The following is a 14,195-nucleotide window of genomic DNA, read 5'->3' as shown; positions in this document are numbered from 1 at the left end:
TTATTACTTTGTCATTATTTTGGGGCAACGCAATAATTAAGTGCCTTTTCTTGAGCTACCAGCTTGACACACACCAGTTCTCTAGCTCATAAGGTATCAGCCATATTCTCTAAAACAGCTCAAATTCAGATTATCATCAGAAAACAAACTGAAGTGTCTGACATGCTGGAACTGAACTGTAATCTCAAGATAACGACTTTTAGAAAATAATAACGAGCCACTCTTAGCTTCCGTAACACTGACAGGAAATTGAACATTTCTGGCAAAGTAAAATGAACTTCATAATGATTTCACCGGAGTGAAAATCGTCCCTATTGTCCTCCAGTTGCAATCAATTCCCCTTTCCTGATTGCGCCATCTTGGGATCCTGCGAAAGTTGCAAGGACGTAACTTAATATTGCCTGGAATTACGTTCCTTAAAGAGACTCCTGCCCTGCAAACATGTGCCCCCCCCCCCCCCCCGCCCCTATTAAAATTTCACATTGTGGCTATTTGCCCCAAATTAATCAAACTTAAATTCATCCTGTGTTTTTTTTTTACATTAAATCATGCACGTAAACTAGCATGACAAACAGAAAAAGTGTTCTTTGGAAGCCATTAAGAGGCATTCATCGTCTCTACAAGGGGTTCAAAAAGTAACCTCAGTCCTCGTCTGTCTTTTTTAAAGAATCTCCCGACCCTTTGCCTGCACACTCTGAACCTTTGTTTGGATTCTGCAGAAAATTAGGTTTTATCATGGAAATATTACGCAAGGACATTCCAGACCGTGAGTTTTTAAAATAGGGTATCATCAGTCTCCAACAGCTGAATAGTCATGGCTTTCATGCAATGTATATATCGTGTACGTGGTTGTAGATGAGACTGACAGATACTCGGGAATCACTTGTCACACCAGTTAGTGCGCAGCTCCGTTTCTCATCAAGCACATGCAGCCGTTGTGACGGTCACATCTGCTGAATAATGTCCTGGAGAATCAGCTGCTCCCGCTTGTCCACCGTTATCTGTTAATAATCCTCGTGGCTGATATAAAAGAGAGTTTATCAATTACTCCGTTTCAACATCTGGCGCCATCCTTTGTCATCACCACTGTGAAATAATGACCATTTCTCAAATATGCGCCATCTGCAACTCGAGGGACACGTCTCCTTTATGCCACATGCAAACAATGGTATACAAAGGACTCAGTAACAAACCGCTGGGTCATGCTGCTTCTAGGGAAGCTCTCCATCAGACGTACGACTATATTCTTGTGTTCATTCTCCCCAAATCTGTTTCAGTGCCACAGATTTTTTTGATTTGAGATCGTAACAGCTATTTTTTTCCATCATAGTGCACTGGAAAAATAATCCAAACTTTTGTATATACAAACATACAGCTGTCAGGTAACCTCCGGATGTTAAGTGTTACTAACCCCGAACGTGCTAACCGGCACCCAGGAAGGCCGTGAGTCCTCTGGACCTCACCGTTGCCTCCTCTAAATGCTGCTGCCAGTGCAGCTTCAGCTATCCAATATCCGTAAACTGGATATTCCTGGATTCCAGCTGAGTTCATAGTAAAGTGTCGCCTGATTATTCCTCCATCTTTCAAGAGAAGATGTCTTCTTTATCGAGGTCTGGTGAAGCAGGTCTAGAAATGTCAAAGAGATGCTGTGGAGAGCCTGCAGCTGACTTCCTCGCTCGGAGGAGCTGAAGTGCTTCTTTGAGTTGCGCCTCCAGCCCGGACATTCGAATATTCAGGTTCTTGAGATCATCCTTGAGCTCCAGCTTGAGTTCCTGAAGTGAAGCCTGCAGCGTTTGCTCTGGGATGGGGTAGAAAGAGTGCCTGGCCTCCGGAGGCTGGACAGGACTTCGATCCTGCGGCGTCAAGCGGAAGTCACTGACTTTGTCGAGGCGCAGGTCACTTTTGGTGATGCCGCTGTCACACGAGTCTGTCTTCTTCAGAGACGTCTGCGACTCATGTACCTTGGTCCGTTCAGGCAGAGTTTCCATGGATTCTGCCTTGGACACTGTGTTCCAGTTGTCGGCTTTGACAATGGCCTCTTTGAAGCGACCCCAGCCTTTGACCTTGACTGGTTCAGCAGGCTGACACCCCACCAGGGAGGACGGCACCGTCAGCTTCGCCTTGTCAGAAGCGGCGCAGCTGGGAGGCGTTGAAGATGAAGGGGTTGAAGATGAGGGTGTTGCTGGGCTCTCTGTCACAGTGACAATGCTGGTGGTGGTCATGGCTGTTTGGGCGATGGGGATGTCCACGTACATGCGGCCCTTTTCTATGTCGTGTTCGTCGGGTGACGTTTTCTCCGTCGCTGTGCGGGCTTCCCTCTGCTGGCGAAAGCGCTGGAAGAGTTTCCGCACCGGATGATCGGGTGGCAAGTTGAGGGGGGCTTCATTTTTCCGTCTCTGTCGCTCCTCTTCCTCTCGTTTCACATCACTGATCTTTCGGAAGACCATCTGAAAGAGAAAATAAACTTCTGATATTATACATATGTGTTGATGTATGTATTTGCGAGCTTTGGTAATTTGTAATAATTCACGAGTGTACCAAAGTCATTAAAATGTCTGCTCATAATGTTGACTCTTCTCTGTTTTTTTCTCTTTTCCCTCCCCAAGATTGGAACCCATTCATATTTCTAGCTCCACCAGACGAAAATAATTTGTCATCTGTGCTCACAGATTTGTAAAAAAAGAAAGAAAGAAAAGACAATTCTGGCAAAACCTTTAATTAATTATCGAAATGAAGAGCAGTCAATTAAGATCAGACTTCTCACTTGCCTCTGCTGTAGTTTAGACTCTTCTTAGCGCTAGAAAATCAGATCAAAGCCGTCTCTTTTTGCACGGTCACGGGTGTTCAGCTCTTTGAGGAGGGAACTCTGCAGTAGGTGTGTTTCGTGGATTAAATGTCACCCCAAAGAGGCGATTCCCTTGACGCAGAGGGAAAGTTCATAACAAGCCTCTGGCCTCGGTGGGTGAAGGCACACTGCTGGCTTTACATGCAGCTGCTAATCAACAGCAGTGTTTTCAGTCTCCAGTCTGAGCTCAACTGGTTTACTTTTGTACTTAAATTCATCACTTTGTGCGACACAAAGTCTAAAATCTTGTCCCAGTGAGCCAGTGTAGCTCATATGTACGGGGCCCATTTCTGTCAGTGAAAAAATAATCATGGAAAGATAAAAACTTAGCCTTGATGATTAAAAATATTAAAAATATTCCAGTCAGACGTCATCATTTTGAGATAAAATGTTAAATTTGATCGATTAAAAAGTTACAGTTTTCAGACAAAAAGTACAAATTTGGAGATGAAGAGTAAATATTGCTTTTAATTATGAGATGAAATTGAAATTTTGAGACATGACATCAAAGCTCTTAAGTTTTAAAAAGTAATAATTACGGTATTTAAAAAAAAAAAAAAGAAACAATATTCCATCCGTCCATCCATTTTCTATACTGCGTAACGTGTTAAGGGTCATGGGGGGGAGGCGGGGGTTCACCCTGGACAGGTCACCAGTCCATCACAGGGCCAACACATAGAGACAGACAACCATTCACGCTCACAGTCACACCTACGGTCCATTTCGAGTATCAATCAGCCTCGTCCCCTCTTGATGTCTTTGGACTGTGGGAGGAAGCTGGAGTACCAGAGAGAACCCACGCAGGCACAGGGAGAACATGGAGACTACACACAGAAAGACCCAGTGCTCGAACCCGGAACCTTCTTGCTGTGAGACGACAGTGCTGACCACTGCACCACCGTGCTGGCCAGTAAATGAATATTGTGGGACAAAAAGTGAAAATTATTACTATTTAACTCATAATAATGAGTTACCAAGAGAACACTGTTATTCCATTCTTTATTATCATTTCTGAGCCCAGAGGCCTTCAGAGCAGCATAAAAGTTTAGCCTTTCTTCCACCAAATGAGCCAAGACAGGAGACTTTTGTCAGCTCAACCTGAACACGAAGCAACACCGCAATAAGCGACAAAATCTCTCACCTGTTTCTGAAAATGCATTAAGAGAAACTCAAAATTTCTTGTCAGTATCTTAGCAACCATCTTCCTGCTACTGAACCCTCTTGAATAGTGAGCGTATCATGCGCTGGAAATCCAGCCTCATGAGCTCATTTGAGGGCAGCGTTTGCTACTTATTCAATCCATCTCAGGATTTCCCTGCTGTATACGTTCACCAAGTACAGCACCCTGGTGAATAGTTAGTTTAATGCAGCGGATGAGATTGCCTCTTCATATGCAGGCAATTCAATCTCAGTTGCACTCTCTTGGGCAGGCTGACCTTATTACGAATGAGGTAATGATTGGTTGCTACCACGGAATAGTTGATCACAACAGTTCAATGCCGAGCGAGGGTGTGAGAGACGCTTTAATAAATGGTGCCAATTTAATGGGACGGTCTTTTTCCATGTGACGTAGTCTCGCTGTGTTCAGAAATCTGACTGGAAAATCCTGCAAATGATTCAGTATTTTTTCGGGAATATGATTGTTTTTAGATTTCTGTGGGAAGATCGCTCGCTACAAGTCTCAGCACCTTAGATATTAAGTCTTTGTAATCCTGGGTGATTGAAAGTTACTAGATGTACACAAAATAAGCGTGAATAGAATGAACTAAATTCGTCCCACACTATTCCTCTGACATCAGCGACAACAGTCACTATGATAACGAGACGAATCTCCACCTGTAGACAGAAAGTACAGGCTATACTTGCTCTCTCTTATTACTACAATTTTTATGGGGAGGCAAAGAGTGAACAATCACAACAACACAGCACTTATGACTTGTCACCAAAATAAAATGTGGTCCTCGAGTACAGGCTGTTTCAAATAAATAATGCCCCTGCCGGAGAGAGAACAACAGGTCAAAATCAAATGATCCGTACTTGGAGACGCAGACAATTGGAGAAGAGTAAGTTTGAAATCTGTATTTTCTTATTACACTTATCAATGCTGGAAATGAAGCCTATCAAGTACTGGGTTGATTAATTTAATGAGTGCATTTGTTTAAAAACATTTTCCCCAGTATTTCTCGTACTGGGACGCTGAGACAAACAGTCTAAAAGTATCATGAAATTAGTGTTGGCATTCATAGCAGCTAAGCTAACAAGCAGCGACCTGCCCACTGGATTTCTGTAGCTCTTGAATGCCCACAAGGAGGAAAGAAAGGGTATCAATCTGCTGAGCAGTCACAAAAAAAGAAATGGATAATAAGAATGTTTCCACAGATGTTTCTCGGTACTCTAACAACTATGAGTAAATTCTCGCCACAACCACCCAAGCCTCCACTTTCCCCGCTCAGACTTCTAACAGGGTACAAAGGTTAACTGCTATTCGATGTCCTGCTTTTGTATACCCATGGGGAGCTTCAGATTAGCACGCTGCCTAGCTAATTCAGGGAGGTTAAATCTATGGCGTGAGGGCTCTAACACAAACGGCAGCCGAGGAGTCACTCACCCTCTTACGCAGGTTGTAAGTTAGCAGCAGGTTTCTTGAGAAGTGGTTGGAGAACGCTGTGTAGAACTCCAGCACCTTCTGCAGAGCGTCGCGTTTGATGACGTGGAGGTCACAGTAGGTCAGAGCTCGCACGTTAGCACAGGCCTGAGCGAGGGTCACCTCTTTCCAGAAGACATCCCCGAATACGTCCCCTTTGCCTGCAGAGATGGAAGGAAATGAGCTGGCGTCGTCTTCTGAGAGCTTATTCTACAAAGAAATAAGGTCAATCTAATGTGACACCTTTTTATACAAGTTTAGCAAATTCACTCACTTATGCTTCCACGCATCAGGCAGAAATCCTTTGATGAAAGAAATGTGGTTGTAAAATAACCTATTTTCAAGGGATTCTTGTTTATATTTGCTAAGAATACAGTCATATCTATAACATCTGTGGGAATTAACCATTAAAGGATCCACCAAATCAGAGCTATTTTTTACCGCCAACCCGTGGGTAGTTGTTATTGATGGTGTATAACTGATCTATAAGCTTGAGTAAAAGTACTACAGTAGACCTTAAACTATACTTACGTGCACGTGCTGAAGGAGTTACTGGGCTGTATTTCTGTTCCTCTTTCTTGACCATACTGGCAACAGAGGGATTCTTACTAAATTTCAATTTCCACAAAGCTGTGGAGATTTCAGTAGTCTTGAAACCAAAACACTACAGTTTGGGGTTTTTTTGTACGAAAAAAGAAGCCTCACATGTAAAATGTTCATATAACAAAAAAATGTGTTATTGCACGCCGACAAATCTGATGTTACACACTATTTTTTTAAACCCTCGATTTGGCCTTAAAGGCAGGAAGCAAAGCCTGATGGTAGAATTTGTAGCCTCTCTGTCCTGACCACAGTTGTCTCTTGCAAAGACTTTCATAAGAAGTCCACAACAGAGCAGAGGACTCACAAATGGCCGTCACAGTTTGAAGACTAAAATGAGGGCTGGAAAAACAAAGGTTTGCATGTTAGAAGACTTCATATCTTTATGTAAACGCATGTGAGAGATGGACTTGACCACACTTGATGTTCAGAAAGACAGCGGTTGCATCTTCTAAACAACCTATAAAGAGAACCTTGCTAATTCAGTACGAGCCACACACACTCAGACCATCACACTGCACATCAACGGGAGGGAATTACATCCCGTCAAGAGTTAGTCCTATGATACATTTGTAAAGTGGACTAGATGAAGAAGAAAAGCTGTCATTTTATTGGCTGTATGAGGACTTCAGAGTGCAACATGGAACCCCTTTTCCCTCCAGACCCGCCCTAATTCCCTGTGATATAGATTCAACCAGGTTCTGAACACATCCCTCAGACATTTTGGTCCATTTGTTTGATTTGCAGTGGGTACCTTTATGATGCAAAGCTCCTTCGTTCACATCCCAAAGGTGCTTTATCGGATTGAGATGTGGTGACTGCGGAGGCCATAAAGGGATGTTGACTGGGACCGTGTATCTAATAATCATGAAAATCTTTGTTATTGGCCATAGTACAAAAAAAGTCTACTGGATAATTTAAAAAGTAATTTCTTGCCCAGCATCAGCTGGGATTGGCTTTACTTCCCGTGAGGATCAGTGGAAGCTAATGAATGAATTACGTATTTATAAGTGCTAAACATTAACACAGTCTGAGCTGACTGTGCTGATGAGCCATGTGCAATATTATTTTAAGTTCGAAAGGTTAATCGTGGCCATAAAATCACATATGAAGAGACAAAAGAAGTTCACTTCTACGATCTGCTCGACGCTGTAAGACGTATCGTCGCTATTGAGGAGTAGCAGTAATAAAAAGAGCAGCTGTTCACACTGAGTTTGTTAATTAGTCTGAGAGTCTGAGGATCAGACGAGACGTTCCGCCTTGTTTACAGGTGTTCTCTCCATGTTGATTCTCTTCCACCGTGCCATTAGACTAATGAGGTTTTAAACCACGGCAGTAACTTGCTTATCGCTGGAAGTTCCTCTCGCCTCACTGGTACCGGCCTGACAGTGTATTGACCGCTGGACAGAACTTATAGAAGATTATTGACAAGAAAAAAATTGTTTATAAATTATACTGGTCATGACGTACCATCAATTATTCATAAAATCAATCGTTTGGCAAAGTAATTGATAAGTTTAAAAAGCAAATACTCCACCGGGATTTGTCCAAGGCAACGAAAAAGATTGATTTTTTTTTTTTTTATTTGCTAAAAGAAAAATGTGATTCTTTGTTAGAAGCAAGAGAAGAGTTGATGGACTGACAAATATCAGGTTAGAACTTGGTGAGGGTCTTCTTTTTTATTACCCCCCGCCCTCCCACCCACCCTAAATTTCAGGGAACCTCCTCTGATGGAAACAAGACAATACCAATACCAAATTCCTAAATGCTGGTTGCAGCTCAGAGAAGCTAAACAACAAAGTATTATATTATGGATTATATTCTGAGCCGCCTCATCTATATTTCTAAGTTTGAATTTCAAAGACTCATTTGGGAAACTGGATAACGCTTGTGGCTATAAAAAGGTGAACTGAACTAATAACAATAATAATTAGTACAAGAAATAGGGAAAGGGTCTCAATGGGGTTTTTTTTAACCCGCAGAAAAAAATAAATAAAAAAATAAGCAATTATTTAAAAATGAAATCAAAAAACTGAAAAAGGATGTTTAATTATATCTAAATATTATTTTTCTTTGATGTGATATGAAATCTGTTTATGTGGGTGGGCTTGAATGTTTGATGCGTTAATCTAGAAGAAAAAAAACGAAATTTCTTTTGTATAAAAATGCAATTGCTATGCTCACATTTTTTTGGCAGTGCGATCAATGTTCTTAATACTGATGTGGGAGGGTTGTATATATACATATGATACATATATATGTGCGTGTGTGTGTACACGCACAGGCCACGATTAAAAATGTGTGAGGCATAAGTGAAATGTGTGAGTTTTCAAGAGATTAAAACTTAGATCAAGTTGAAAAAGCCAACGCGTGTTCAGAACGCTAAAGGCAGGATCACATATCAGTGACAAACAAACTCTTGTCCAAATCCTGAGTTCATGACTCAGCAAACAGCAATCCCAGTGCAGCTCGGCTTTCACTGCAGTCAGAAACGTTTTAGAAACTGCTGCCATACAGCAAGAAAAGGGGAAGCATACAAAAAAAATGCATTATGATGCAAATCCATTGTTGTTGCTGCAGAGCTGGAAGGCCTCTCAGATGGTACATTCATTTAGGGGCCAGAGAAGAAGCCTATCTGCATCTTGTATTATTGGTTTCTGTTGCATTTTAAAGGGGAAAAACTTTTTAAGTAAATTACATTCTGAAACATAACAGGGCAAATCTGGGGCAGGGGCTGGAACAGAGGGGACTCAGAAGCCTTGGCGCTCTCTTTCAAGAAATAAACAAAAGTTCCATCATTAATTACAATCACAAGCAGCCTCGGATCACCTGTGGACTTCAGTGCATGTCGAGGTATGTGGCAGGTACTTTGTTGTTATAGTCCAACCGCAGGGTCTTGATTTTTCCCACAAATAATCATTGAATGATGAATTTATCAAAGAATTATTCAATATTTAAGTGTTCTCTTCACTCTGATTCCAGGATTTATGACGTCAGCAGGAAAACAAAAGGTAGTTTCATCCGGATGATGTAGAGAAATGAAAGCATGTGTACGTGGACGGTGCAACACGAGCCTGCGTCAGACAGAATGCAGTAACACTCAGCACAGATGAGTTCTTCATTCATTCATCATTTAGCAGAACTGCATTTCCTGATGACAAAGTGGTGGAATGTAACGGTGCAGGCCCGCGACTGAGGATGAAACAGTAAATCAATAGGCTTTGATACGGGCTGAATGAAGGAGGAAATGAACCGGCATGTCTGACTCTGCACGAGGGAGGAGAGACAGAAGTGAGCAGGTTAGCCTGACAGCATCAACGGCATCTCCGTCTTATTTTTATCATTGTTATCATTTCTTAAGCTTTAAAAGCCCATGGAGATTTATTCATGGTGGGTTAAAGGTTAGGGTGATTTGGTTCGCCTGTATTAGCCTCTCCTTCCATTTACCTCCTAAATATGGGAAGAACCGAGCACCTCTGTGCAGTCAAAATGACACATCCACTTTTAATTTAAACTCTGAGCATGATTGGAGCAGAAGGACTTCACCTTTCATGCTTTTTTTGGATTAAAAATGCTTGACTCACCTAAAATGGCCACCACCTCGTCATCCTGGATGACCTCCAACGATCCAGACACCACGAAACAGAGGCTGTCCACACTTTCGCCAGCGTGATAGATCAGGTCTCCGGGAGCACAGTGGATGGTCTGGAACTCCATGGCCAGCGCCCTCAGACACCCATCGCTGGCCAGCCGAAACGCAGGGTGCTCTTTGAAAACCTTCCGGTTGAGATGGACACAAATATCTGCTCTCATGTCCTTTGGACAAATCTGCAACACCTGGAAGTAAAAGAAGCAAAGGTTGTGGCTTAATTTTAAATTCATGTGCACTTTAAACATATTCAGTTTGGTACTTCCACAGCTTCTTGCTAAAAGAAAAAAACACCATTCAGACCTGCTGTGCTTATTTGTCTGTTTGTATGTTACATATATTTTGCAAGTCTAACTGGTAAACAAAGGCAACTGAACCTGCTTGAGTTTCCTCAAAGTAGAGAACCAGTCCGGGTGCCTTTGTTTGATACCATTGATGACACCAGTGTCACAGAGTCTTTGGGCAGGACTCTTGCAATTCCTGAACATTAACGTCACGGAACATTATTCTATATTTGATTTCCAAGTGAATTGTGCAGCTTTAGAGGAACTTTCTCAACTGAGTAAAGACAGTGTGACTTATCGATGAAGTTCTTTTGTTAGTTTGGGTTTTACAACATTCATTGAGCCCTATTGCTCGTGGGCCTCATTCAGTTCAAACACATGGAAATAAGGAAAATTCAAATTTGATATTATCTTCCTGCAATAAAAGTTATTTAATTAAAAAGTTCACGTCATTGTTCCCAAAACAAAAAAAAAGAAGAACAGGTTGATGTGCTTAAAAAAATAAATGTCACCCAACCAGGAATTATGTGCAGTTTTTACACACTTATTGTGGCTGGAAAAATACATGATACATGGATTTAGTTTGTGTACAAAGTAAATAACGTCATGATCTAATTAACATCCAAAATCCTGCCATAAAAGATGCTGTGTTTTTAATTTGAGGCCAAATAATCAACCATGGCTGGATTTTTACATGAATATAAATCCCCATAAAACAAATGTAAATGGCTCAAACATGCGCTGTGAAGGCTTAATTTACTGCCACTCAAATCATTTTAGCATCACACAAATAAGTAAGACGCTGGTGGTAAATGTTGATTAAAGGCCATTAATGTGTGCTTTTTATGATAGGCTGACACATTTGGACATAAACAAACACATGACTTTAAGAAACAAAAACAAATTAGAAACAAAACAATTAAAGCAACCGTTAAGCAGCTAATTATGGGAGTAAATCTACTTATCCGCCTCAAGTCACGCGGATGGATACTTCTCTTATTTCTGTTGAGCAGTTTCATTTACATAGTGTAGCGCGCACAGTAAAAACAGAACAAAACGGTTACGGAAAACCTGCCTGCAGCACCTCCACAGAATAACGGTCAATGCTGGCGTGTAAACACATTGAGGTAAACAGTTGGACTGTCACATCCCTCATGCTGATGCCATGCAGAGCTCGGGGGAGGAATGACAGCAGAGGCAAACATTTACCGTAACGCTGAAAATATACGACGCACACGCGGCTCCGAGTCTCACGTACCTTCTCTGTGTCAATACCACGTGACATGGACCAGGTGGAAGCAATGTAGTCCATCACCCTTTCGCTCAGGCCCTTGGGCACCTGGTAGAGCTTGAGGAAGTCGCGGACACTGTTCAGCATTTCGTGGTAGCGGTTGGTGTTGGCGTACATCTGCTGGAAGATGGTTGTTACGTTACCGAAGATGGTGGCATAAAGAAGCGCTGAGGAAAAGACGGAGAAGAGGAAAGAGGAGAAGTTTTAGTTGTGATATTCTGAGGTATCGTCAAACAGATGAGTTTGAATTAATTATTTGATTATCTTAGAAGAGGGTGTGATTGACAGCTCGCGGGGCACAGATTACTGCAGAGGATGCTAAAGCGACATTGATGTTCCTGGAGTGTGATCGTCTCTTTCCAACTGTAAAAGATTTGTAGTTTGAAGAACTTGAGTCAAATTGTTTTTCTGACTTTGATGTCCCAATGATGTCACCAGTGGTTAGACGGTGGTGTAACTGAGATATTTTGACTTTGTTCACGATTGTGTCATTTCTTTAGACATTTTATGATTTGAGACTAAAAGGCCACAGAATATAAATCAGTTTTGAACACTAACAATTTCTAGAACCTGCTTCACAAGGAACAACAACAAAAAATCTCTTAGAGTATTAAAAAATATCTCTGGTCTCCATCCCCTACATGATAAAAACATCTTAGTTTACAAGAAAAAAGATGTGCATCTCCAGTCTCCGGGATAAACGCTTTACTAGGAATAAAAACAAATAAATCCTAGTCTGCTTTCCTGAACTCAGCAGAGTTATCCAGAAATTGAGTTTAAGAACACGTAAATATCCAAAACTAGATGTAGATGCAGGTTACAATCTGAGATTAAAGGGGATTAATGCATTTCTACATTATATCAGGATACAGAAAGACTTGTTTCCTGTAATATAGTCAACACAATCAACAAGAGTCTTGCCAAAAGGGACAAAACAGAATATGAGCAGTGCAGCCACCCGGACCCCACGAGGCTGTATCTCACTAACTAAGGACATTTCGCCTTAACTAGTCTTGTGATGGAGGAGTTCTAGAAGCATCTCTGAGGTAGCTGGGTGGTTGAACTGGTCTAACAGCTGGCGTGTGTGTGGATCAAAGCCATCAGATGTCTGCTCTGTGTGTAGTGCTCTCTTGGCAGCGGAGGCCTAATTAGCCCTGCTGGAAGGGCTGGAGAGGAAACACGCCAGCCACACATTTCAATTATCCTCAGATGATGACAGTAACCTGTGTATGCGTTGGTTTGTTTGTTGGTTTGTATATCTTACCCTGCAACAATCAAAGTGTTGAAAAAACTGCACAGGGAATAATACTAATTAGAAAGCTCTCCCAACTCCCAGAGGGTGAGAATAACCCCAACTTTCATCCTCTCATCAGCACCGCTCAGTGTTATCAGCTGCATCGCACTTCTCGGTTGTAGCAGATTTGTAACACTGTCAAAATCAGGAACTTAACAAACCAAGAAAGGTTTTCCAAAGGTTAGAGCCTATTAAATTAAGATTTGACATATTTTTGAAGCTGGTAAAGTTTAGAGATTGTAGCTACTCAGAGCTTCAGCGCAGATGGCAACACTCTCTGACTGGCAGAAAACACTAACAAACGTGTTCTTTGGAGTGGAGCTTTATCTCATCCTTCCTCCGCTCGCTGACGTTGTCGCAGTTTTGCTCGGTCTCCAACAGCTGGCTTGTTTGAAGGTAGTTAAAAAACAGTTGTCAGAAACTCAAGCCCCAAGCCAAGAGTTGCTATAGAAACAAGCCTTATGTATAGTCCCCATGCCACCCCCCCACCCTCTATCCCTCTTCACACTGTGATCTTCTACTGCCAGCACCGATCCAGTGCTGATGGTAAAAATAGAACAGTAACAGGGCATCCATATTTCATACAGAACAGCCATGAACGACAGGAGATTGCATCCACATCCTCCCTGTTTCTCACACTTTTACGATAATCTGTATTTCATAATAACAATGAAGTGTGTTTAAGTTCCGCTTCCCTTCCATGATTCGTGAACCTCAACAGCCAAAAACGTAGAGGGGATAATCACCCTCTCCACTTGAAGCTGAAAAAGTACAGCAGAGGTGCGGAGCCAGTGCCGGGGGCTCGGAGGGAGCCCTGTACTAAATTGATCCGGCGGTGTCAGTTATTGCTCGGAGGTGTTGCTCCCCTCATGCAGACACACGTAATGGCATCACGGGGATGTAAACGGTATGATGAGCCACACAAACAGAGGACACCTTATAAATGTTTCATGTGGAGCTGTGGGGCATGCTGATGAAATCTACTTCCTTCTTTGCTGGTTTCTTTTTTTTGTGTGTGATTAAAATTACAGTCTAGTCAGTGTTATTTCAGTCTACCAACAAGAAGACCAGACATTATCTGCATCTTTTCCATGTGCTGACATATCTGATGGGGGGGATTTACAACCCATGTGTGGCACTTGTTCTACCTTAGAACCACCGGTAAGCCTCAAATCCACTACTCAAGTCAGATGTGTGAGGCTGTTTCAGCAGTGCTTGGTGTTCGTTATGTGTCCGTTCAGAAGTTCTGAGAACCCGTGAGAGTGATGCATCACGCTCCACTACACCTCAATAATTCAGCAGCAGTGTCACACAGCAGACGGAGGTAATGAGTCCAATAAATGCACGAATAACAGAGCTCCTACCGTTCAGTACGTCAGTGAAATAAAGTGGACGGCCTGGAGCCTGACATCACTGTTGATGACTGAGGCCCAGAGAGAAGCTGGCAAATGGTAAAAGCTTCTTTAATATTATGCCACGCGTAAGACTGATACTTCGTCAATGTGCTTTGATCTATTCCGCTTTTATTGCCTCTGCTAGTCTCTCGGTATGAGAAGCTGTTCAGATGGTTACTGTCCACTTCCTGTTC

General features: G+C 42.2%; 1 protein-coding gene across 8 annotated transcripts in view; it reads right to left on the bottom strand.

Moving 5' to 3' along the window:
• Positions 1–467: 467 nt before the first annotated feature.
• Positions 468–14,195, bottom strand: part of LOC147247275 (voltage-gated delayed rectifier potassium channel KCNH1-like) — a 43,324-nt gene continuing 29,596 nt past the window's right edge. For all 8 annotated transcript variants that reach the window (XM_086179647.1, XM_086179650.1, XM_086179649.1 and 5 more), the window contains 4 exons: positions 11,281–11,480; positions 9,674–9,926; positions 5,454–5,650; positions 468–2,447 (listed from right to left, as the gene is read on the bottom strand). In XM_086179647.1, the coding sequence (XP_086035773.1) occupies positions 1,584–2,447; positions 5,454–5,650; positions 9,674–9,926; positions 11,281–11,480 (1,514 nt within the window). In that variant the 3' untranslated portion in view covers positions 468–1,583. The remainder of the gene's footprint in view (positions 2,448–5,453; positions 5,651–9,673; positions 9,927–11,280; positions 11,481–14,195) is intronic.

This window comes from Aulostomus chinensis, chromosome 16, assembly GCF_037954235.1.
Source record: "Aulostomus chinensis isolate RoL2024-O1b breed Wild chromosome 16, RoL_Achi_v1.0, whole genome shotgun sequence".
NCBI classification, from domain to species: domain Eukaryota; kingdom Metazoa; phylum Chordata; class Actinopteri; order Syngnathiformes; family Aulostomidae; genus Aulostomus; species Aulostomus chinensis.
The sequence above is the reverse complement of the archived record's forward strand: the minus strand, read 5'-3'. Positions and strand labels throughout refer to the sequence as shown.